This window comes from Tachypleus tridentatus, chromosome 7 (genome assembly GCF_004210375.1).
Source record: "Tachypleus tridentatus isolate NWPU-2018 chromosome 7, ASM421037v1, whole genome shotgun sequence".
Lineage (NCBI taxonomy): Eukaryota > Metazoa > Arthropoda > Merostomata > Xiphosura > Limulidae > Tachypleus > Tachypleus tridentatus.
This window is the reverse complement of record NC_134831.1, coordinates 46,831,031-46,857,817: the sequence shown is the minus strand read 5'-3', so window position 1 is coordinate 46,857,817 and position 26,787 is coordinate 46,831,031. Positions and strand designations below refer to the sequence as shown.

General features: G+C 32.3%; 1 protein-coding gene across 3 annotated transcripts in view; it reads right to left on the bottom strand.

Moving 5' to 3' along the window:
• Positions 1 to 26,787, bottom strand: part of Usp32 (Ubiquitin specific protease 32) — a 143,037-nt gene that overhangs the window by 40,782 nt on the left and 75,468 nt on the right. For all 3 annotated transcript variants that reach the window (XM_076511455.1, XM_076511456.1, XM_076511457.1), the window contains 4 exons: positions 16,124 to 16,227; positions 15,454 to 15,698; positions 14,091 to 14,242; positions 3,212 to 3,350 (listed from right to left, as the gene is read on the bottom strand). In XM_076511455.1, the coding sequence (XP_076367570.1) occupies positions 3,212 to 3,350; positions 14,091 to 14,242; positions 15,454 to 15,698; positions 16,124 to 16,227 (640 nt within the window). The remainder of the gene's footprint in view (positions 1 to 3,211; positions 3,351 to 14,090; positions 14,243 to 15,453; positions 15,699 to 16,123; positions 16,228 to 26,787) is intronic.

Below are 26,787 nucleotides of genomic sequence, written 5' to 3'. Positions count from 1 at the left end.
TACAAGATTTCCCATCAATAATGTTGTTGACTGGTTTCTCTAAATAATATTTTTATCTCATCTGGGACAGATGAAGTATTCTCAATTGAGCTTTGATCCATATCAGCTAATTCCTGATTTTTGCAATGTCTGGTTAGCTGTTTGTGGTTTCTTTGATTTGATTGGATGAGGAGACTCATCCTCAGTGTACTGTCTCTGATTTATTAAAAGCCATTTATTCCTGTCTCAGCTTTAATAGCCAGGTTTCCACATCTATAACATTTTCCTTTTTCCAACACCCTTTAAGAAAGATTTCCATTCCCTGAAAGCTTTTATTTGGAGTTCCACACAAAATGTTCTTTCATGTTACACTTGAAACATCTTATGTTATGGTTTACTTCCTTCATTCTCTATGTCTAAATACTATTTTCAGTTTTTTGTCAAGTGAATTTAATATTTCAATACTACTCCAACTAAAGATAATGTATCTTCTAGATGGTGTCTTTAGTTATTTATCTGGAATTTTAATAGACAACAGTACTTCTGTTAAAGATCTATACCTACTTTAATACTCTTTTCAAACCCTAGTTGTTATGTCATCTGTATACTGGCCACATGCCAACAAATCTGTAATTTCATGTGAAGCATCCAATTAATAGCTGATAAGCATTTCTACCTTCTGCTAGTTTGACTGTGGTCTTTTCTTTCCCTCGTACTCTGTTCCAGAACTTTGCTTTTGATATTTTATTCTGATATATCACTCTAAGCCTGCTTGTTAGTTTGATGTTAAGGCTCTCAGCTGGAAGATTACTCAATTTTGTTAAGCCAGTCCTTTTAAATGGGCAACAAAAAGAAAATTTCTTCTATAATGTTTTTTGTTTATTTAGAATTAAGCACAAAGATACACACTGGACTCTCTATGCTCTGCCCACCACGGGTATCGAAACCCGGTTTTTAGTGTGCAAGTTCACAGACATATCACTGTGCCACTGGTGGGCGTATAATGTTTCTACAGGATATGTCTATTTGTAGGCTTAATTCCAAATACATACAATTCAACTCTTAATGTAACACACTGATAACACTTAACAGAAATTTCTATAATTAATAATAATAAATCTAATTAACTTTACAAGATCAACTCAATCTTTCCTCAATCATTCATTTTTGTACTTAGACTGAATTTTCACTCCTAACAATTATGGGAAACTAAGTTGTAGGGCTACTTTTATTAGCTTTTAAATCTATCCTCCTCATAATGATTGCAAGATCCCTCTAGTAAAAACTAAATCACAATATTAAAAGTATGACTACAACAATATATAACTATAATAATGGAGAGAACAACTCGCAAAAACAGCTACAAAAAGTAATAAAAACAGCTGTATTCAGATATAGATAATAAATGAATATTGTAAAACTATAGAACTAATCAATTAATTAAAATTAAGATTAAATCAACTTATAAAATCAATTATTGACTATTCCCATTACCTAAGTAACTTAAACAATCCCATTATGTTTGTTAAGCACAATGCTACAAAAATGGGGAGGGAAGAGGTGATTTGAAAGTATTGGGATCTATTCCAACTGCTGTTACCAAAAGTACTCACCCTACTATCATTATGATATGGCTATGTCACTAAATTTTGAACTGATGGTTAAAGGGAAGACATTTGGCTGGAAGCACCCCATGCCATCTCTTTGGCTACTTAAATGTTAAATACAATGCTAATTTACTGTTTTTATACATTATATTTTGTATTTAGAATTTTGTAACTATTTTTTGATGTTGAGTAAACAGGTGCATAACTGAAAATAGTAATAACAAAAAGAAGGCAAACATCTTTACACTTATTTGTAGTGCCAAAAAAGAAACAAGCTGTCACTGTTTTTGTTTCATTGGTTTCTTAATTATCAAAAGCTTTTTCTTGTTTTTATAGATGTAGAAAGATATTAAAGTATGAACTTTAGTATAAACTTTACAATGTTTTTTTTCTAAGCATGATTATTGGTAATTACAACTACATAAACTTCAATAAAAAAAATTTGAAATGCTTTTAATTCACTTACCTTCAAATTACTAGAAATAAAGATATATACAGAACAAACTTTAGAGCTGCTGGATTATAACCAAGCTGGGCTAATTATTTACAAAATAACTTAATGTTATATTGACATTGTTTTAAGTATTTAGATTACTTTAGTACTATGTGGTCAACACAAATTAATCCAAAATACTATATTACTATAGTAGAAGGCTTTATTAAATAATAAAAACATACTGTAACTTTGGTCACAGTGTTACACAGCTAACCTTTAGTATAAACATTGTTACTTGTTAACAAAAATTCAATATTATTTAAATAGACTTTCTAGTTTTGTTATTCAATTCCTAATGACTTTCAAACTTTATAATGTTATAAATGGTACTTTATTTTACAGAATGATTTTTAATTCTAATTTTTATGTTTACTTTAAATATAAGCTACTTCATAAATATCTAAAAATGGAGGTTTTTCACCATGGCTACATATGCATTTGCCTAACTGCTAATTTACAGAGAAAATACTTAATTCAGTATTGCTTTACACGTTCTTAAGCATGTTTCTGATGATGCTGGAGACTTATCTGGAATAACGATTCTGGAAAACGTTACACAGTACTGCTGCAACATGTTACTGATAAGAGAATAACTTTTTGGTTTTAAATGTTAAACAATGTACTTGCATTGTGTATATGATGCATTCATGTACAAAATTTAAAATTAAAAACTTAATTCTGTATAACTCACAAAAAAGAGATAAGGGTAAAGAAACAATTTATCACAGATGTGAGTGCAACTTGTACAACTCACAGAGAACTGCATCGAGGAGTAATAAGAATATATTTATTTAAGAACATACATCAGTTACAGAAATAGTTGCAACAAGTAGTAAGAAAGGGTAGAACTCAGAAATGTTGTAACATGGAGTAATGACAACATTTCTACTTATTTATAAAAGGAGTAAAACACATCTTTACAAAAGATTGTAATGACAACATTTCTACTTATTTATAAAAGAAGTAAAACACATCTTTACAAAAGACATTTGAGCAAGGAGTATATACACAGGAGGAATAGAACTCAGAAAGCTAAAACATGGAATACCAAAAACAGATCAACTTATTTTTATAAAAGGAGAAAAACATGTAAGGTTACAAAAACAAATGCAACTTTCACATTTTATACCTGGCAAGTCCATTCTCTGAATCTGATCAAAGGATTTTGGTTCTTCTGAAACGAATGGCTCAGGCATTAAAGGAACTTCATATGCTAACAGACTAACTCCTGTTGTTATTCTTATCTTCTGATCATCCAGGAATAAACTCTGTAATTAACATTAAGAAGATCACTACCCTAGTAGAGCTTGACTGGACAGCTGATAAACTTCCTCTCTCATCTCTTGAACTATCGTGTTATTTTTACACTATTTTTGCTTTTCAGAAAAATACATCAAAGTGCTAACCCTAGATCTTTATGCATGTCAAGATATACTTTATTTTGAATTTCCATCCAAACTGCAAAAAATAAATTTAATTGTTTTAAAAGTGTAGGTTCAAAAATAATCAAAATTCCACATTTTTACTTCTTGGCAATCTTACATTGCACTGCTTGTTCTAAAATGTTCTTCACATGCATCACTGAAAAAGTTGACCAATTTTCACATTTCTTTCCACTAATTTTCCTGGCATATTTTAATAGCTGTTTAACATGGCAAGGCCATCTTTTTTAAGTAATTACAGTATTTCCCACTTAATGTTAGATTGTTAGCAAGATGTTCTAGATCAGGGGTGTGCAACAGGCGACCCTTGAATACAACCCGACCCGTAAACCATTTAGTGTGGCCCTAGTTGTTGTAATCTAACCATGTGGCCTGATCTGTAATCTAACGCAAATGGAATATTTTTAAAAGCATCGATCCTCACGAGATTCCCAGGCTTCGACTCGACAAACTTCTAAAATTATCTTTGCTAGAGAGGAGCAGGCGAATTGATTGGTCGGCCTCCTTAGGGCATGAATAGGTGGCGTGCACTAGCACTATTGTCTACGACTCAGCGTCATGTCCTGAACCTCGCCGCCAGCTGGCGACAATTTTCCTAACCTCTGCTGTCCGTCATTCATTATTGGTGAAAATTTTATTACCTTTTACAGTTACTACAAGAGATTGAAGGTAAATTGATTATTATTTAGCATATTGTTGTGACTTTACTGAATTTATTAAAATTTTTGCTTTCAGATGCATCTGATTCTATGTACAGTGTGACCTCGTTATTGGCGGGGTTACGTTCTTTACCCTCCAGCGAATAGCGAATATTGACGCAGTTTTAAAAGCGTATATGTATGCGATTATATACTATATGAACTGCTTCCCAAACACTAATGATACTTATACTCATTGATGCAGTAATAATGTAGCAATATTGCATACTGTTATGTATTTCACTAAATTGTACCGTCGTTACCGGGCTGTGCTTTGCCGTTTGTGTTGTTGGGGAAGCTGAGGCAGTCAGCCAATAGCAGTCAATCTTGTTTGGTGAAGACGACAATTGATAAAAGCGGCTTGATTGAGTAAATACAACAGAAATCTCCTCGAAAAGCCCTTTCAGTCTCTGTGACCTACAAAAGCGCAGTTCAGCGCATAACCAGCGAATATGAGGGCCATGAATGGCGAATGAATAGGCGAGGTCACACTGTATTTTGCTATTCTCAATTAATTTAAGTACCGGAAGGCTATGATTGGGATGCCAATTTAGAAACATGTGTTTCTGTCCATAAGAGGTTCCATGTGTAAATAAATTCTATGTTTTTTCTACTTTGCTATTTTCGTGAGAATAATTTTTGTTTTGATTTCAGGGCTAGTAAAATGTCAGCAGTTAAGAAACAAAAATTGATGATGAGGAAGGTTATTCAACAGTGAATGGTGCACAAAATATCTTGTTGTCCCACATAATCAAGGTGTTGTCTGCCTCGTCTGTCAAACTACAATTGCAGTCATGAAAGAGTACAATATTAGCGACATTACGCAACTAAGCACTCCTCCCAGTTTGATGAAATTGTTGGTCAGGCACAAAAGGACAAAATTGAACATTTAAAACATCCATTGAAAAGCAACAAGGTGTTTTACCACTTTCAAGAAAAATTCAGAACTGGTGACAAAACTGAGTTTTAAGCTTTGTGAATGTATGGCAGAAAAGGGAAAGCCTTTCAGTGATGGAGAATTTATTAAAATTGTTTAACAATATTCACAGAATATGCATGTCCAGAGAAAAAATATTTGGTGGAGCAAACTAGCCTTTCCCGCTTTACTGTCTCCATGGGACAAAAGATCTTTCAGAGGACATCAAAGAAACTTTGAAAGAGAGATTGAATTCGTGTGAAGCTTTCAGTCTGGCTTTGGATGAAAGCACTGATATCAATGACACATCCCAACTTGTCATTTTCATCAGAGCTGTTACTGCAGGCTTTGATGTTTTGAAGAGTTTTAGATATGGCAAGCCTTTCCTCCACAACCACAGGACAGGATATTTGTGAACAAGTGCTTAAGGTTGTAGAAAAGTTTGAACTGAATCCTTATAAATTATGTGGTGTTACAACAGATGGTGCTCCTTCCATGACAGGTAGGACAAATGGATTCACCAAGAAATTTCTAACTGCAATTGGAGCACAAGGCGTAGTTGTAAGCCATTGCATTATTCACCAAGAGAGCTTGTGCACCAAAGTTCTGGATTTTGCAGAAGTCATGAAAAATGTCGTCCAATCGTAAATTATATTGAACACGAGGATTAAATCATCGACAATTTAAAACTTTTTAGATGAGCTGGACAGTGAGTATTCAGATGTTTTGTACTTCTCTGCTGAACGTTGGCTTAGTAGAGCTGCTACTTTGAAGAGATTCTGGAATCTGCGAGAGGAGATTAAGTTCTTCATGGAGAGCAAAGTCAGAATGTGGACTTCTTGAGCAATGAGACTGGCTGAATGACTTAGCATTCCTCACAGACATTACACAGCATCTGTCTGATTTAAACTTAAAACTACAAGGGAAAAGTCAACTTGTGAATAAGTTGTTTGAGCATATTTGTGCTTTTGAGAAGAAATTGGAACTTTTCCAGGTTCAGTTGAAAAGAGCCATATTGATCCATTTTACATGTCTTGCAACCAGGAAACTGGAATTTCCTAATCTGGATTGCACCAAATATGGAACCAGTGTACAAAAGCTGCGTGATAAGTTTGCAAACAGATTTCCAGATTTCAGACAAACTGAAATTAGATTGAAATTGTTCGCTCACCTTTTGATTTGGCAGTGGAAGACAGTCCTGATGATTGCCAAATGGAACTCATTGAACTGCAGGCTGACATGGACACTGAAAGGAAATTCTCTGAAAACAGTTTGCTAGACTTTTTACAAACTCTGTGTACGTGAAAAGTTTCCCAATTTGTCCTGTCATGCACAAAGAATTGCCTCCCTTTTTGGTAGCACCTACTGCTGTGAGCAATTTTTCTCCAAAATGAAGCTCATCAAAACCAAATGTAGAAGTCAGCTGACTGATGAACATTTGGCCAGTCAGTTAAGAGTGGCAACCACTTCTGTCAAAGCTGATATTGACAAGCTCTGCAAGGACTCTAAATTTCAAGTGTCGCACTAAAATGATCACTCATGCAAAAATATAAAATATTATTGCTTGCATTTTGAGAATTTTTTTTAATTTATTGTGCATGTACATGAATAAGCTTGTTTTTTAAGTGGCCCCGCTTGATTGATGAAGTTGGTTATATGGCCCACCGACGAAAAATGTTGCACACCCCTGTTCTAGATCATCTAGAAAACTAAAATTATCAGTAAGTTGTATAATCACTTAACTAAAAGTAAAATCAAACATTCAGGTATAGAAAAAACCTTGTTGCAAAATATACATATAGTAAGCGTGTTTTTTCTATCAATTTAAAACACAAATAGTGAATACTATCTCTGTGATTTTACTCAGCTACTTTTCAAACTTGTTTGCTTTATATTCTTATTTCAAAGCTTAACCATTTATAAATATATAAATTCACAAAGTAAGGAAAAATGAGTACAGTTATTACCACTAATATATTTGACACACTTCCAAGTACATGTTAAGTTTTATTTTAACCTCATGTGCTACTGATTTTGAGGGGTAACTGTTGTGCAAGCACATATTTAATCTATATTCACCATGTTCATATTCTAGTCAGGGGTTTAAGGAAAATTCTATTATTGAAAAAAGATAAAGCTGGCTTATTTAAAGCAGCAAAACATGCACACATTATGAGGAAATGTTTTACTAGCAACCTAGTTAACTCATTTAAACTATCATAGTAACATTTTCTTCTACATGTAATCTATCTAACTAGGTTTCACATACCATTTTATAACTTCCTTTTCTCCTATACTTGAAACACTACATATTATCACTTCCAATAATAATAAAACGAAAAGCAATAAATAGGTTTGTGTCTCAAAATGCCAACAGCCATAGTTCAAAATTCCTAACAAATCTCTAATAACAGAAGTCATTTGATGTCCTAAATAAAAATTATATTTTAAAATGTTATATATTAGTTCAAATAACAGTCATTCATACACAATGGTCGATAAAAAGGATATATGGTTCTACATAACAAGTCTGATCACATGCCATTCCAGTTACCTTAACCAGGATTGCATCACGAAAAGGTTAGGTAACCTGTCCTCAATTATGACCTTGACTGAACAATCAAAAATTCACTTGAGAAATGTATTATGATGATCTATATGTCAAATGTAAAACCAGCCAGGTCAGTTAGCACAAGTTATCTTACCAGCCTAATACAGGTGATATTTGTCTTGTACTAAAGTACAAGAAAAGCTCTTGTAAAATAAATAGTAAATCTGGTCAACAATTAGTCTGATCATTACATTATGTTCCATGATAGAGAATCTTTAGAAACAAAAATAAAATGAAGTTCATACAAGGATTATAATATGTCAGGCATATTAGAGGAAATAACTATTATATATTATAAAAAGCCAATTTGCCAGTTTTCAGTAGTAAAGATCCTGCAGGGAACAATCTTTTGATATATCCATCTATTGAAAGCATGAAGGTTTTATTATTTGCTTTATAATTCAACTCTTTTGATCTTGTTTTTGCACTATCACTAGCCTCTAGAAACAGTTTTTAAAAAGCTGGTAGTTAGAGTGCGAGTGAAGAATAAGTCACCAAGACCAACGTGTAAAAATGTAAATTAGATCGAAAAGGAAAACATGAATGTTCAAGTAATTTAATTATTTTAATTTTCCAAGAGTTTTTAAAATATTAATAAAAACAGACTGGATTAGAAGTTAAAGTTAAAAACAGTCTTGACACAATGTGTAATTTGGAAATATTAAAATGAAAGGTAAGAGTTCTTACCTGAAAACTTACTTCCAATGGATACTTACCTCCTTGAACAATCAGTTAACACCCTTATGTTTGCCAGAGAGATTTGCATGCCATTAGCTTTGAGACAACAATTTTATGTGATCTAACATGAACTGCAATACTGCATGATGATTTAAACATCTGGCATAGCCCTCCACAAATGGGAGGGTGACACATCTCCATGTGCAATAACTATGCATTTGCACTCAAGAAATTAATTCTTTGATGAGGCAAATGGTATAAAGATGCACAAAAAGTGGGGATAATGAGTGTGAGAAGTGAGTATCTAAGGAGCAAGGTAAGAAACCAATATGGAAAGATGAAAAATGACTGTCAGCACAGACAAACAATGGGAGATAAGATAGGTACTCAGATTCACACATGTGTAATAGTCATTAATGATAAGAATGATAAACTAGACAACTGAAGACAAGAAAAGAGGAGGAAAGCTTGAAATACAGAAAGGGAAGGGGTAAGGTCTAATTGAGGATTAGGAGTAAAGAGCAAGGTAAAGAAAGAGAAAAACAAAATCTGGGAAGATACTGAGGACAGAAGTCTTAGGATTGCAGTCCAAGTCACCAGGGAGAAAAAAACATCATAGAAGATATTTGGAAAAAAAAAGGAGCCAGAAAGAAAATCAAGTAGGCAAAGAAACTGGAGGTTAAAATAAACCCAACCCAACAAATTATCAAAGCAGAAGGATAAAATACAAAGGAATAGAGCAGAAAAAGTGGAAGAGATTAAACAGAAAAGGAACTAGTGTTTAAAGAAGAACTTAGAAGTGCCACAGATAAAAGATGGAGATAGAAGAGGGAATACAGAAGGACAGGGAGAAAAATATGAAAATGGGGAACTATAAAGTTAAATGAAGGTAAAGCTGGCTACATAGATACTAATGACAGGGAACTAGGAAAAGGAAGCTAGGAAACTCCAAATCACAACAAATTGAGTCATAAACAAGAGAGTGGATGGGTGAAAAATTCAGATTGTTTAAAACCTATTAGATAAAGGAAACAGTATTAAACCTCAAAATAAGCAAGAAGAAAAGACAAGTTAAACTGCAGGGCTTGAAAGAAAAAAAAAGGTATGAAGAACACAGGCAAAAGAGATGGAAAGGAACACACCTAAGAATGAAATCCAGAAAGAGACTGAAAGTTTAAGGTCATTTCACGAATGGTAAAGCACTTCTCGAAACAAATCAGGTGAAAGTCAAAGTCTAATAGATCATTCCTAACTGATGAGAATGAAATACACCCAAGGAAATAAAAGAAGGAGGACTATTAAAGATTTGGTAATCCAGAACACACTAAACAATAGCTGCAACAATCCTGACAGTTAGCAAGCCTACAAATGTCACAGCAGAAATAAGGCTAATAACAATATCTCACATTCAAAACTAAGTACTAATCCCCATCACTTGAGAATTCATAACAAAAAATTAAAGCTTTTGAAAAATACTTAAAAATGAAAATTATAGTTTCATTAATAAAGTAAATATATAGGGTGTTCCAAAAACAATGTATACACACTTTGAATGATTATAAATAATGTTTATTAAGATATATCTAAGTTGTATAATCCAAGTGTAGAATCCTTTGAGTTATTGCAGGTGTTTGAACTGATGACTGTTCTGATACAAGCACTGCTGATAACATAGACAGATGGAATTGCAAACTTCACGAATCATTTGGTATTTGGTTGCATTCTCTTTCAATTGCTGCTTTTAGCTCATTGATTGTTGCAGGTTTTGTGCTATAAACCTTATCTTTGAGGGCATGGACTAATGCTGGAATAAAACTTTTCCAATGAATACGCTTCAATATGCAATGGACACTCAATTTTGGGATTCCCATCTCATGGGCTGTTTGCCGAACAGATTTTCTTGAAGATTGAAGGAGACCTTCCAACAACTCTGCTTCTCGTGTGGGACTGGTGGATGACCAGTCTTCCAGAACATCCTTTATGGATGTCTTGAATAGTTCCATTTGTTTCAAACTTCTCTCTGATGTGAGTAATGGTGAGTCAAGTTGGTTGGACCATTCTTTTTCAAAAACACAGTAACTGGTCTCGTTTATCTGAACTTGCTGCAAGAATCTGTTGTACCATGTATTTGAGAGCAATTTGGAGATGAGGAGTTTTATTTCCAACATGATGGAGCACCTCCCCACAACCATCCTAATATGAGGGCTTATCTTGATGAAAATTTGTCAAACAGATGGACTGGGCAAAGAGGTAGCACTGAATTTCTCCCAAATTCATCAAACCTCACACCTCTGGACTATTTTATGCAGATACATCAAAGATAAGGTTTATATTATAAAACCTGCAACAATCAATGAGCTGAGAGCAGCAATTGAAAGAGAATGGACCCAGAAACCAAATGAAATTATCTGTGAAGATTGCAATTCCACCTGTACACATTATCAGCAGTGCCTGGATCAGAATGGTCATCAGTTCCAACACCTGCAATAACTCAAAAGACTCTACACTTGTCTTCTTAAACTTGAATTATAAAACATAGATATATCTTAATAAACACTGCATTTACAATCCTTCAAAGTGTGTATACATTTTTTGAGACATCCTGTATTAATCAACTGAACAAAAATTTAAGCATGTATGCACAATACAATGTTGTGGTAAGAATTAATTTCTAAAGTGCTAATGCACAGGAGTAATTTTGTCCATGTTGCCCTCTTATTTGTGGAGGGCTTTGCTGCATAATTTAATAACACAATTCTTGTTAAACATTGTGAGAGTTGCCTCACAGTTAGTGGCTTGCTGATCTCTTTTGCAGATGTAAAAGAAAGGTAGCTGATTGTGTGAATAGGTGGGTATTGTCTCCAAAATTCTTGCGTCTGCATAAAATATTAATGTTTTTACACCGAGTTTGTTATATTTATGTTTAATACCTTGATATAAATTCCTCTAGTACACAAAACCAATAAATACAGTCTGTAACTCACTATTTAAAATTGAATATTTGTAATGGCAGTTACAACTAACTGCCATATCTCAATAATAATAATAATATCAGTAACCTCTTAAATAATAACATGAAAGCAGGAAAAGTTATATGTTTAAATTCTATCCAGCTTCCACTTTTACATCTTCAAAAAAGATCTAATATCAGACTAGTATATTAGACCTATCACCTGTTTGAAATAAAACCATATGATGCGAGTCGAAAGATCATGTGACGGTTATTTTTGCATGATTAATGTTTCTGGATATTCAGGTAAAACTAAACAATATAGTAAATATCCAGATATTGTATCTGCAATGAAACCAGTAACAGCAAGTTGAGAAGCAAAAGTTATCCCGTAAAGACAATGAACCATCGTTTATCATTTTCATCTTCTAATTCCATTTCTGTAACACCTCAACATATGCTGCCTCATTTGGGTTTTAACTTCTCTGTCAAAGTAACATGAGGAACTTCTTGGTTCTTATTCACAGCAATGGAATTTATCAGCTCCAGGAACAAAAGTTTCAGTTTACATGAGTTGCCATCATGATCTTGTTTTCCACTACAGCATGCAAGATACTTTTGTGTTTCCAAATAAATGGTGATGCACTAATGGATTAATTGGGAACTGAATATCATCCTCAAAAGTGGACACTTTTATCTACTGATTTAAAGATAGTCTGAAAGCTGTACTTCAGCACAATTGAAATATTAAAACAATTGATTCCTGTTACTCATAATGTGAACATGAAAGAAACTTAAAGTCTGCAGATTATACTTTAAGCCATCAAATCTGATCAACACATGTTCCACATGTGGTTATTTAAATGTTATCATAACTTCTGCTAGGCCTGCAGCATGGGTATACCAAATGTTATTTTTTTGTTTTTCCAGGACAACTGAGATGATAAAAATAATTTCCAAGAGAAGAAATAGCAAGTGAGACATAGAATTAAATACCAAGGAAACAGAATAGAGTAACGATCTTTAGTTAACCCTAAAAATGTGTTTTCTGCCTCAATATCAAGTTTCACATTTGTAGAATTTACAATCATGTATGATTGAATGTTTTTTTCTGTAGGGATTTTTACGTTAAAAATAATTATAATTGATGTTAAAAACATGTTTACAGTTCTGTTCACCTGTTTATATCTATACTTTTTATGGAACTGACTGTATACAAGTATTTAACTACTATAAAGATTCAGATATGTTCTTAAATAAACATTAACAGTGAATACTAAATTTTTTAATACTTTCAGATGTGTTATTAAATATAAATATGGCACATGGATGTTTAAAATATTTTATTGTTTGCACTTTATTAACCTTAGTCATGTTAAATTTGGTGAAGATTGATCTACAGGAGGTGAAACAGTTAGTTTGGTGTTTTATGGCACAAAGTAACTATGCTATCTGCACCAAACATTCAGTAAAAAGTTAAAAGTAAAGTAAAATTATTTAAATTTGTAAAAAAAAGAAAAAAAATTGAGGTAAAACAAAACAAAGTTTAATTTTTGAATTAAAAACTTAAATATAATTAAACCCAATTTTTATATCTAGTTCACAGCAGTAAGAAAAAACACAGTAACACAAGTTTTAAGGGACTTTCTGTAGCATAATTTTAATTATCATTCATAACTTGCCAGGATGACTAACAGGTAAGTTCAAACATCAGTGTTATTCACCCGAAGTTGGTCTTTCCAGTCCTGTTTGAGTTATTTGACATCACGGCTGTTTTGGAAAGTAAAGTAATACAAGTATTAAAAGACTTTCTGTAGCATAATTTTAATTATCAAAACTCACCAAGAGGACTAACGGGTAAGTTCAAATATTAGTGTTAGTCACCTGAAGTTAGCCTTTCCAATTCTGGTTTTTAGATATTTGACATTATGACCAATATCTAATTTCATATCAAACTAGTTGTGCTTTAATTCATAAAAAGTAATCATACTAAAAGAAGGCCTAATTTATTAATTAAAAACGTAAATAGCATTAAAAAGGTTAGTGGCCTTTAAAAAAACGAAAAACATTTGTAAGATGGACAGTGCCACCATCGCCAATGACACTGATCCAAAATTGTTTCGGCCCAAGGTTTATCCAGGTCTAAAATGATGCTGTCATTGAGAGTTGTAATGATGAAAAGACAGTAAAATGTGGCTTATTGTGACCTGAGAGTCACACAAACAATACATTAGTGCATCAGTTCCAGATAAAAGAAAATAAGTTAAAAACTGTGACCAATGCAGAGTCTAATTAGGACAACTTACTCTTTCCAATCGTTATGGAAACAAGACAGCCAAAATCCAATAGGAGGTGTGACAAAATACAAAACTGAAAATTTGTATTTACCTTCACATGGAAAGTATGAAATTCAGCACCAATTGGTGAAGGTTAATCTACAGCAGGCAAAATAGTGGTATAAAATACCCATAAAAACCACAAAATGAAAAACTAAAAAATTTGTATGCACTCCTACATGGACCTGATGAAATTCCACACAAAAAGTATGCTGCACAGTGAAACTTCTGTTATCCATTATGAAAAGAGCATGAATGTAAATTTTATAACTAGAGATATCCTTGAGAAGTAAATATTGCATATTTTAATGAAGGGTAACAACAGTACGTTTCAAATACATAAAAAGTGATGAATAATAAGTGCAGATTAGACTTACCTTGATTACACAGTTTGATACTTCTGCTATTAATAATTGCTGAGGAGAAATGTGACAGAGGTCACTCAGCTGCTGTTTAACAAAAGAGTACTTGTCTCCATGATTCAGGCGAAGCCCATACCTCCAAGGTACACCTCCATCCAGCTTTAATACTAGAAAGCAAATGAAATATCCAATGCTGACCAAAGATCTTCACAACAATTGATGAAACAATGCATTCTAATCTTGAAAAGTATGAACATAACACAAAAAAAGTATATTTGATTAGCTACACTCATTACTGGATTGTTTTTGGTTTTGATGCAAATGGGTCACTTGCTCTGATCTGAGGTTAATATTAAATGTTCAAAGAACACCCATTTAAATTTAAAAATAATCATTCCAACTGCTAATAAAGCACGTAGAGTTCAATAAAGATCTTCATTAACAACACCTAGGAAAACTTTTAACACAGAATCACTTAAGAAACTACATTTATTAACAAGATTTACAAAACATTTGTTGTAAAAGTAGTATATTTATTGCAAAAGTACTTCTTTAAATACAGGACTTTTGGAGTAATACCACAGAATTCTATCACAAACACTGAAATCTGCAAGTTCACTTGTTTTAGCCTTAACTTTAGTTAAGCCTTTAAGTACAGTTTATAACTGATAGAGAGAAAAATTGTGTATATTTTTTGTTTTAGTACAGTTAGAGCTACACCTTACTACACTTAATACTATTAATAAATAATTTTCTAATGTTATTCTATCACAATGTAAGACCTTTTTAAAACTTTGATAAGCTTTTAATATGTCGTATAAGATGTACTCTAAAGTATATTTATCTTCTTTCTGGGATAACTTGATTTAACACGTTTTCAAATTTAGAAAAAAGATTGATCAAAAATTAGATATATTTGGACTACAATGTACAAAAAATTCAATCACATTACTCACTTCTAATTCAAAGGAAATCAAACTACTTAAATTACGTAATAAACTGCTACATCAGTGCACGATCAAGAGGCAGAAACAGTGTTTTATAGTATTGGATAAACATTACAGCTTACATGTATGAGAATAATTAAATATACTGAAATAAACAATTATTCACAAAAACTGTATATGTATTCACATTGAATGATACTCTCTAATATGATGACTTATAATGAAAACAGATGATTGATTCTTACAGATAATCAAAACCTGTTAATTATACATTACAGTGTTAAAAACTTAGTATGTTTAAAGCTTTTAGGATATAAACAATATAACTTGAACATTACTAATCTAATTTAAAATTTATAGTAGAAACAAAAACACGTGTATAAGATATAACATGGACTGTATTTACAAATAACTTAAAAGTTTATACTTACAGACAATTTCCAAATGAACAGAACTCTCCATAGGGAGTGGAAGAGAGAGGTAGTTGAAAGGGTCAAACCTGACACTAATGTGACCACACACGTTACAGGTCACTGTTGATTGTAACTGGCCATGGAAAAGATCCACAATAATTGATCGATTTCGAACAACATGGTTTTCCCAAGCTTCTTTGGCAACTTCCTCATCAGCTCGACCATCACTGTCTTTCAATTCAACATATGGTTTTTCTTGTACTCTTTGTAGAGGTTAAAAAAAATTTTTTAAGAGTGATTGAAATATTATCACTTGCACTATTGATACTTCAGTAATTTTCTTAGCATTTTGCAAATAAAACAAACCACTGAAATAGTACATGCAGGTATAGAGTGAAGGAGGTAATAAAAAACAAAATTGTTTAACACTTTAAATAAAAAAGATTTTACCACTACAATATGTGCAAAATATTGACTGATGGCAATAGGTTTTACCATTATTGTATAACATGTAACACAACAAAATTACACTTACTAAGTTACAAAAAAAGCAGAAACAAAATTAACAATTATTGATTTTTAGAATTTAAACTAACAAACACCAAAATCACAGAAATAAGAAAAAGTAAAAATTTACTCATTAAATTTTTTTTTTCTTGGGGTAAAGAAATATTTGAAAATTACATACCTATTCAAATCTTCATGTAGTCCATCTAACAAGAATGCTAATAATTCCTGAGAGTCATGTTGTTGGAACCCATTGAATCGTGGTGCATACTTTCCTATTGTCCACTAAAGTAAATTATGAAAAATAACTATGACAGTTCACTTGAACAAGTACAGTTGGATAATATGTAAACTTACATTGAAATAGCTATCAGTCATATATTGGTATTTGTGATAACTGTTATTATCAAATAGAATAGTATTTACCACTACAAAATTATTAAATTTTGTATCACATTTGTGCACAGTATATAATTTTTAACACCATTTTGTAAAATGGGCCAACAGCTGTTGTGATCCAGTTTTTCATTTTTAAGAAAACAGCCAAAATAATGCTGTTTATTTGTTAATGTGTCCAACACATAATTGGTTGCATTTGCAAAATGTTACAAGTTGACTTGAGTTCACATAAAGTATCTGCTTCATAACATTCATAATAGAACTTCATTTAAATTACTTGATGCTACATAATTTCTTTTTTTCAATTCAAGTTTGTATACAATTTTCTCTGCCTAACTTTATACTCACCCAGTAACTGACTAACCTTTTAACCACCACAAAAAATTTAAATATCAATTACTCTTTTTGTCTTTCTAGAATCACTCTAAACTGATAAAAACTACAATCATTCTAAATAGCTTAAAGCTGGTAACAGTATACCATCCCTTTCTTTGTTTTAGTTTTACTACCATTTCAACTCTAATAGTCATGCCACACAGTCGTAAATAATGTGGTACACACACAGTTCAAATTACCATACTAAGCTATGTAATGAAAGAACCGCTCCTACCATTCATGAATAATTTATTTTTTCATTATCTTTCCAAATCTAACCTTATAACTTTCATATTTTAGTTACTTTCACAATAAAAAAAGCAAAAGTAACAAAAAACACAGTAACTACATGGGATTTTTTTGTTGGCAACTCTCAATGAATCTTATAAAACCTACTTTATGCTAATGGTACTACTATATCAAATAATTTTTTATTTAATTAAATAATGCATCTCTGAACACAGAGTAATGACATAGAAAAAGCAAACAATGTTTGTAGTTTTAATGTTTCTAACTTTCTAACTATGCAATAATATCCTTTAAAAATTCAACTCAGCTTATCAATGAGATTCCCATAAGAAAACTTTTGAAAGCAAAGGATGAAGTAGACAAAGACATGTAGAAAAAACATCATTTGGTAGATTAAAACTTTGGACATGTAACAGTTATAAATAATAAGTAGAAAACATCAGAGAGGACAATATGTGAAATACAAGTTATACAGGTAGGTGTGGCAAGTGGATCTCTCTAGTTTATGGTTCTGTAAACATACCAGATTAAAGGATACAAAATCTATCCTTTTCCCGTAATATTTCTATATCGTAATAAGTAATTCATGTTAAACTCTGTACTTCACAGATTTGGTAAATAAATTATAGTAGAGGAAAGCATAGAGAGCAAATGCCAGAATTCTCATACTAGGAGAGACCAAGGATTTGTTAACTTTGTTTTATGCCAAGTTTACTTGTATACAATGATAATATAGTAGCTTAAGTTTTCAATGCAACTGTGTAAACACTTGTGAAATTGACTCTTACCCATTGAGAAAGAGTTAATCAAATGTATTACCAATTTCCTAATGCTTAACCAGTTTGTAAATGTACACATTGTGGTACATAGTTTTAACTAATAACAATCCCATCTATAACAATATTGTTGATGCTCATTTTAGAAATTTATGATTTTCTCATGTAACTGATTTCTAACAACAGATTCATTTTATAGTAACTGAAGTTTAATGATAAATGACAAAATGACAGCAGAACCAACAAACACTTAACATGTGTGCACACACACACAGTTACAAAAATTTAATTTAATTTATACTATATAACAAACAGAACTGAAAATGTCTTTCCTGTATTTCCAAGAAACTAAGAGGATCAATAACCAATTTAGGCCAAGGAATAAACAGCTGTCAAGAAGTAATCTAGTGTCATTGTCTTTATACCTCAACTACAAACTAACAACATTTCAGTCCATGTGGATACTTGAAGATTCAATTATTTAAACTAAGAGTAAAAGTTCACTAACTGTTTACAAATTTCTTAATCTAGGCTTCATTTGAAGGAGTACAACACCTCCAGTAACACAGTCTTATTTTTGGCTTTGCCAACTACTTTGAGCATACTGGAAGTTGGATCACATTATATTCACTTAATGCATGCTAAACAATGCTTAAGCTGTCTTTTAACCTCAGATTAGTGTTCTTTTAAACAATCAATCATAATAGGCTGTTCAATGTAAGAATCCCAAATGTTGGGCAGCAGAACTCAAACAACACGACTCTGGAGAAAACTGAACACAGTCTTTAAACACGAAGATATCAGAATTCTCAATAAAGGTTTGAACAAAAATTGAAGGCAAACTTGTAGATAAACTCTGTTGTTTATGGTGTATAGTTTCTTCTTTAAGATTTACAAGTCTGAACCTGTGTCCAGTAGAGAAATCATTACATGTAGCTTCGAAACGTCATAATTCAATGACCTGGGTAGTTGTAATTGTTGAAAGTTTTTACTGATGGTAGAAACAACAATGTAGTTTAAATAGGAGTAAGTTTTAAAACAGATTTTAATTTGAGTAATTCTTGCTGTAAAAGCTCCAAGAAAGTAGAGATGTAGTGTGCACAAAATTAAGCTGTTTAACAAGGTTTTCTTTGAAATGGAACAAAACTGTATGGTGTAAGCAAGTTTCTGATAACAACCAACATCAATACATCCTTCTTTGTTGAAAATATGTGCATCAAGAAAATGTAGAGCAGAGCTATGTTGGATTTCACAGGTGAACTTAACATTAACTGTCTGAAATTATTTTTTTTAATATTTCACTAATTAATAATTATTTTTGAATGTTACAAAAATGTCATCAACATAGTGATTGTAAATAAATAGTGTGAACTAAGTAAGATAATCTCTCAACCAACTGTTTTTATAAAAGCATGTGAATATAACCATTACAAGCACTAAGCTATACCACATACCAACTCAATTAATCTATTCAATTTTATTTAAGGCATTAATTATATTTTTATTTACTAAACATAAATATCTACTGCTCTAAAACACCAAATATTGCATACATTTTTTTTATAATGTCTTGTAAACTTGAAAAAGCATTTGCTAAATTTCACAAGTACTGACTCCATCCTTCTTTCTAAGACAATGCAAAACATTCGAGTTAATTCCATGAGGCATATTTATCAAATGAACTTTTTTTTAAGAATTACCAATGCTTGTTCAATAATATTTAACTATTGCATCCTTAGGCCAGTTTTTATGATCTTCAATCAGAGTTAAAGACATTGCTTATTGGCTCTTAATGAACCTGTTCACCATTTTAAAAGTAGAATCCTATCTGGTTGGTTAATCATGAATAAGTGTGTTCAAAATGGTTACAAACTTTAGGGCAGGGGTTCCCAACCAGTGGGTCGCGTAGCCTTGGCAGGGGAGTCGCTAAGCCTTGTTAGAAGTAGCTTGGAATAACACTAATTTTATTTCATCAATTACATTTTCATGTTGCGAGTGCCCAAAGGTTGGGAACCCCTGCTTTAGGGTTTTCAGTTAAGAAAGATATTTTATTACAAAATTTTCCCAGGGCAGAAATTGGTCTTTAAAATAATTAGATGAATCTATTCATTTTACTGCAATTCTTATTACAATATCTTGACTATACCTAAAGTGTTAAAGCCCTTGATAAGAATTGTTTTTAGCTTATTTAAAGCCTTATAATTTAGTCAGTTATTAGTGTCACACACAACAGATTTCTGTGCTCTAATCTTTACTCACTCACTCGTCTTTTCATATTTACCATCATGTGATTAATATGAAGTAGAAGATCACATAGTGATCAGTTTACAGTAATTATTGATGCAGTGACTGTTACAAATATGTTTTAATGTCATTAACCATTGGTTTATTAATATTAAACAAAACTAACAGACTGAAGTACCATGTTAATTCTTTCATTCCTGTCTCTGTATATTATACTGATCACATGACCATACCCCTTTTAAACGTTTTCAGACTTTTAGTAAACATTACAAGCCATTTGTAGAAAAATAAATAAAAAAATCACATTTCTTAAATTAAGAATTTTTACAAAAGATTGTCCATGAACATATGGTTTGTTTGTAATTAAGCAAAAAGCTACATAATGGCTATTTACTCTGCCCACCATGGGTATCAATACCTGGTTTCTAGCATTGTAAGTCCAAAGACACTGCTGTGCCATTGGAAAACATGAATATATAGAATCAGTGTTAACTGCTCTGAATGCAACACCATTTATGTTAACATTAAAAATACTTTACCTACAAATTATGAAATTCCACTTGCATAATCTTAAACCTTCTTAAAATGATTTTTCTTCAGTAAAATTTTATATTTCACTTGTTATATCCATTATACCCAATCTGACTGACCTCAAACCATCGTAAAAAATTAAATCTAAATTACTGTTTTTTTCCTTTCTAGAATTATTGCAAATTGTAACATGAAGCTATAACAGTTTATCCTAAGTAGCTTAAAACTCATGACAATACACATTTGTTTAGTTTATACTTATTTGTTTTATTTCCCTATCAACCATGTCTAACTAACTATTCTACTACATATGTGGTAAATCTTTTGGCAGATATGTAATTCAGTTACTGTATTGAATTATATTATACACGAGCTATTTGTGAACAAACCTCAAAAGAATTATTGTTTCATTACCTCACCTAACAAGTTCTTAATTTTTTACATTTGTTACTTTTATAATAATAAATAGAGAATACACATGAAAAACAAAAAATACAGTATACTTACCCAAATCTTTTTCGCTATCAAGTATCGATAAAACATCCTACTTTTTTTTATACTAAAATTACTAATACACCATGTAATTTTTTTTCTTTTATTAAATGATGCACTTAAGAGTACAAACTAATGACATGCAGAAGACAAATAAATTTTCTTACACTGATGTAAGCAGAGATAAATACCTAATGGTAAAACATTTTCAAACTATTTTGCACTTTCTACTCTCTCAGCATTACTAAATATTTTATGCTCAGTGCACCATTCTATATATCTTAGTTTTGTGCCACTACTGAATATGTATATATCATATGACCACTATCCACCAACAGTACTGTGTCAACTGCTATTCCCTCTCAATCCTCATTTTCAAGCACTGGCAGGATTTAAACAACAATGCCAACAGTGAAGAAAAATAGTGATAAGTGTGTGAAAGTAGGTAAGCACCTATAAGAAATACAGTGTAAGTGAATGTTAAATTCTGATATGTAAAAATGTATTCTACAGACAGCTGATATGGATATTAAAACTTCAATTAAAATAAAGTACAGAACAATGTTTTGACCTTCGTGGTTCATCTTCACGCTTACAAAGAGCGTTTGCAACTGACCCTTGCTGGGCACATCTTGGGTACGTGTGTGTGAACGGGTATGAGGCTGTAGGGGATGTTGCAGTTAGATGTTAGGTTATTAATTAATATAGGTATAAAAGTGTTTCTTTATATTGGTTTGAGTTATTATATAAGTAGGACTTTTTTGATTTTGCATTTGTTCCTCTATTTAGTATGTTGGTGTTTTCTATGGTTATGTTGAGGTTATTTGATTTGTAGTGTTCAAAAATATGCAAAGGTGTTTTTTGTTCTCTGAATCTGGTTTTCATTTTTTTGCTTGTTTCTCTAATATTACTACTCATGGCAGTTTTTGCATTGTATTTTATAAGTAATGTTGGTGTTATGATTGCCAGTGTAGTTTTTATGTAGTACTGACTTTAGTTTTGCACCTGGTTTTTGAATAAATTTGGTGTTTACTGGAATGTTGCATTTGTTGTTTTTCCAAGTGTTAAGTTTTTTCTAATATCAAGAATATATGGTATGCAATAGAGCAAGGTTTTATAATTTGTTGTTTTTTTGTTGTTGGTTTAGATGTGTGTATGATTTTTTCAATGGTTTTTGAAGGAAATTTGTTGATTTTGATCAATTGTTTTATTTTGTTGATTTCATAATGCATTTTATTGTGTAAGCATAGTTTTGTGACTGTGTTTATTTATTTATTTTTAATATGTTGAGCTTCTGTTTGTCTCATGTGCCGAGTCCCAGGTAATGTATAATCCAGTATGGGTGATTTTTCTGTGGATTTCCATTTTGAACTGTTTATTGATTCTTGTGATCTTGAGGTAGAGAAATGTTATTTGGTTAGTTTTCTAATGTTTACTGGTGAACTTAATGTTGGGGTATATGGAGTTAACATGGATGAAAAAACTAAGTATGTGTCCTGTAGATGTGAATCCAGAAATTGTATCATTAACATACCTGTACCAGTACAGTGGTGGGTGTAAGGCTGAATTGATCATATGAGATACAATTTGTGTCATAAAAATGTTGGCATGGGATTGCACATACTTAAGCCATTTATTTTTGGTGGTAGTGAATTCTACTAGCATTGATAATTAGTAGCTGGGGATGTGTATTAATGGGTTGAGATCTTGGATATAAAAGTTCTAAAGCTATCTTACAGGCTTCAGTAGTTCAAAATTGTGTGAAGAGGGAGATTACATCAAAACCTGTCATTAAGGCTTTATGGTTTTAGTTGATAAAGAATAAATTTAAAATTAAAAGAGACTTTCAAAAAGACAATAGTAAATAGTGTGGGTTTGAGGGAAAGCATATTTAACCAGGCAACATCCACAACATAGTGGTAACCCATTAACTGTGGTTAAAAAGTGGATCTCTGAAAAAAACAAAAAATGATGTGATAAAAGTTACCCAAGTCAAAGGTAAATGGATGCATGTAGAACCACCACTGGAGGGAGATAATAGCCACCCAAGGAAGATACAACAGGTAGATAAGTGGCCTGAACAATCTCCTTCAATGAATACCAAAGATGAATAGAAAAAACATAGTGATATGACAAATATGATTAGTAGAACTGCTGTTGAGACAGCAACTTTCCAAGGATAAGTCAGAATATACCAGCCTAACAACTTGAAAAATTCATCCAGTTAGCATGACAGGAGCTGAGTTACAGAAAATGGATTCTGGAAAAGAAAAATTAGGAACATGAACTCTAAAAGGAGGTAGTACATACCACATGATACCATAAGGAGCAAACTGGACAAATAAGCCAAGTCAGATCAGAATGAGAGTACTGGAGGGAGAATGGAAGGTATGGAAATCGGTGGAAAAGCCAAACATTCTTTACAAACAGCACAGGTCTAAGGAAGGAAGGATTCATCTGTAGGCAAGAGTGCTGACAAAAGCCATGTGTGAAAATGGAAGGTGATGACATCTGGATGAATAATGCTCAACCAAAGCTGAGACAGATAAGGGTAGGTGAGGTTGTACATGTCAGAACAGTGGGAATCATGGTGGTGGTGGCCAACACAAAGTCACTATGTGAACCAAACATGGAATGGTGATAGAACTTTTGGGAAGAGTGAATATCAGGGTAACCATACAGATGATGTCCCCTCCAATCATGATTGAATGTCTTCTCCAAGTGCTAGTGGGGGTGAAACAGGAGAACAAAAGGAAGGAAGTTTAGTGTTCCAATGGGTGGCAAGAGTATCAATATGAAGGTATGATCAGCCAAGAATCCAACCACCAAAAGATCTATAAATCTAGGGACCATTCCATGGGAAAAATCTTGTTGGGTAAAGATAAATGACCCACATTACTTTCTAAGTGCCACAAACATGAAAAGCTAAGACAACCACGTGGTGACTGTGGGCCAAGAAAGAAGAGATCCAGGGTTTAAAAGCACAGACTTGGATTTGGTACTCCCTTGCTTGGTGAATTTAGTGACCACTTGTTGGAGTGGTACCATAACCACCGTCTCCCATTAGAGAGGATGGAAGTGGGAAAATGCTTAACAAAACCCCCATAAGAGAGGAGACTCCTTGATCAACTAGACACTGGAATTCTCCCAAGAATCAAGGTAAGAACCCCAACCCTCTAAAGATTCATCCACAAACAAATGTTTCCAAGTAAACAAGGTAATGAGTTGGGGTAAGAATGTACCTCTCCAACTTTATCAGGAATTCCACTAATGCTGCTTCTTGTAGGAGCAGATGTGTATGGTCTGTGAACTGTGAATAGGAAGAAATGAGTAAGAACTAGATGTCCACATAACAATAATCATGAATACCCACTGAATGAAAAGGCCAAGCAAATGTTCTTACTACCTGGCAAAACACAAATAGTAATGCCTTAAATTGTAACACTTAACTTCTAGCTATAAATAACTAATGAAGATGTTTATACTACAGAGAAAAACCCCAAACTGAAGAGTGCAAAGAAAAATCAGTGATTAGTGTCAAAAAAGTAGGAAATTGAGGAGAAGCAAAACTTGGCCCTGCAAACAGTGAAAGAAAAAGCATTAGCTACGTACCAATGTAAAATAATTAAGTCCTACATTGATAAGAAATAGGACTACAAGGAACATATTTAACAATGATGAAAAAACATTATTCAGATAGAACACAATTAAATGTAACTTGTAGGAATGATAGGTAAAATATAAATTATCTCAATACACCAACTTAACAAAGTACTTATTACTACTGAACTTACAAACCATCAAAACATATTTAGTCTACAAAGTATGAAATAATAGCTAATGTGTAAGCTGACAAAAATTACCTAGAAAACAATGTAATAATCAATATTTAACTTACAATAAATTTATGTTAATTTAGATGACAAAAGACATGTAAATAACTAAATTACCAAAGTCCTACCTCTGACAAAGTGAACTATGTAATTCTGCTACGTGTTAAGAAGAACAAACTTCCACTAAAGTGGATGATGTGGAGGTGCAGCAACAACAGAAGTCACCTTAATCTTAAATATACAAAAAACACAAAAAAACAAACAAACAAATGAATATGCTTCAGTCTGATAAACCAGTTGTAAAGAGTGTAGAAGGCAAAATCTCTTGAAGAAGTGTAGAGTGTGATGGACCAAAATAAGAAGGTGGCTGTTAAAAGAGTACAAATTGTTAGGTTGAAAAGAATCAGAAATTTCCAGCCAAAGATATAAATCCAGCTGCTTGCAAAATATGGATTGTACCTCCCCCTCTGCAAATGAAAGTCCAACCCAATTCCTAGGAAGTTGTACCAGGAGCACTGTCAACTGTAACAAGCACTATTGTATGTAGTTCATATATTGAATAGCATATTCATAGGAAATCCTCATATAATTTAGTAACAAGAGAAATGCAAACAGTTATTAAAACTGTTGAAAATAAACATCTGTAGTAGCAAAGAAGCACAATCTTAAATGTCAGCCATATACTAAAAAACAAAACACATCTGAACAAAGTTGTGACAATCAAGGAGTTGAAGATTGAGTGGAAACAGTAGAGGGAGCTAACTGTGTCAATATAAGCAGCACAATGCTACTGGTGGAAAGTAGTCACATGATATGTACATGTTTGATGGGGTTATACAGAATGGTGCAGTGAGCATGATTAAAAAAAAAACAATGCTTAAAGGGAAGAAAGATTGCAATAGTTTTGTGTAAAAGAAAGTAAGAAGGTATCAGAAAATGCCCTACAACTAGAGGCGTAGATCCTGGGGGGGATGGAGGGTATACATCCCCCCTTCATTTTAGTTGGAGGGTATGGTGCATACAATCATGCCCTCCCCTACAGTTTGGTCTGTTGAATTGTTTTATTGCATCACAGGCCTACAAATTGTGTGTTTGTTCTTGTGATTCTAGTGTTCTTACCAATCAAATTATATAATTAGGCATAGATGTAGCTTTTTTCAGTAGCCGAGATGTACATCTTTAATATAGGCTTCTAAGCTTTTCGATCTAAGTGATAGTTCATAAGTATCAGTCAGTAGGCCTAACTATACATGCAAGTATCGTGGCAACAAGATTACTCTGTGACTGCATGTTTACAGTTTTCAGGTTCACGTAATCAGAGATTAACAATTTGCAAATTGAACAGTCCACATAAGTGGTTGCAAAAATCTAGCTAACCTCATTGATGTAAATTCTGTGAGAAAAGTTTTGAAATGTAACAATGTTTTATGTACAGTATGTTTTATGTATTATCTATTTCAAAGTAATATATGTTGTTTGATAGATTAAAACATTGTCTTTCAATTAGTTATAAATACTACAATATAAAACATGAGAGAAAAATATGAACAATTTATGAAAGGGAGAATATGACAGGTGGGCATGGCATATGGGTCTGATTTTCTAGTTTATTCCTCCATAAACAAATATAATTGAAAGTTATAAAACTTATGCTCCACCTGAGCAAAATGCTGCTACATAACATACTATATTATAACTTGCATTAAATTCTGTACTTCTTAGAAAGCTGGTAAGTTAGAGAAGAGAAAGGGCCTACAAAAAGCAACAATTCTCATACTAGGGGCAATTTATTTTAATATTTCCTTTTAAAACTAAGAACTTAAACCTGTTAGAATTTGACTCATCTACACTGTATTCACATACAGTGAAAAAAAAAAAAAAAAAAAAGAGTTAAAATTTTGAATATAGCTAAGTAGTTGTGATATACACATTTTGACCTGCCTATA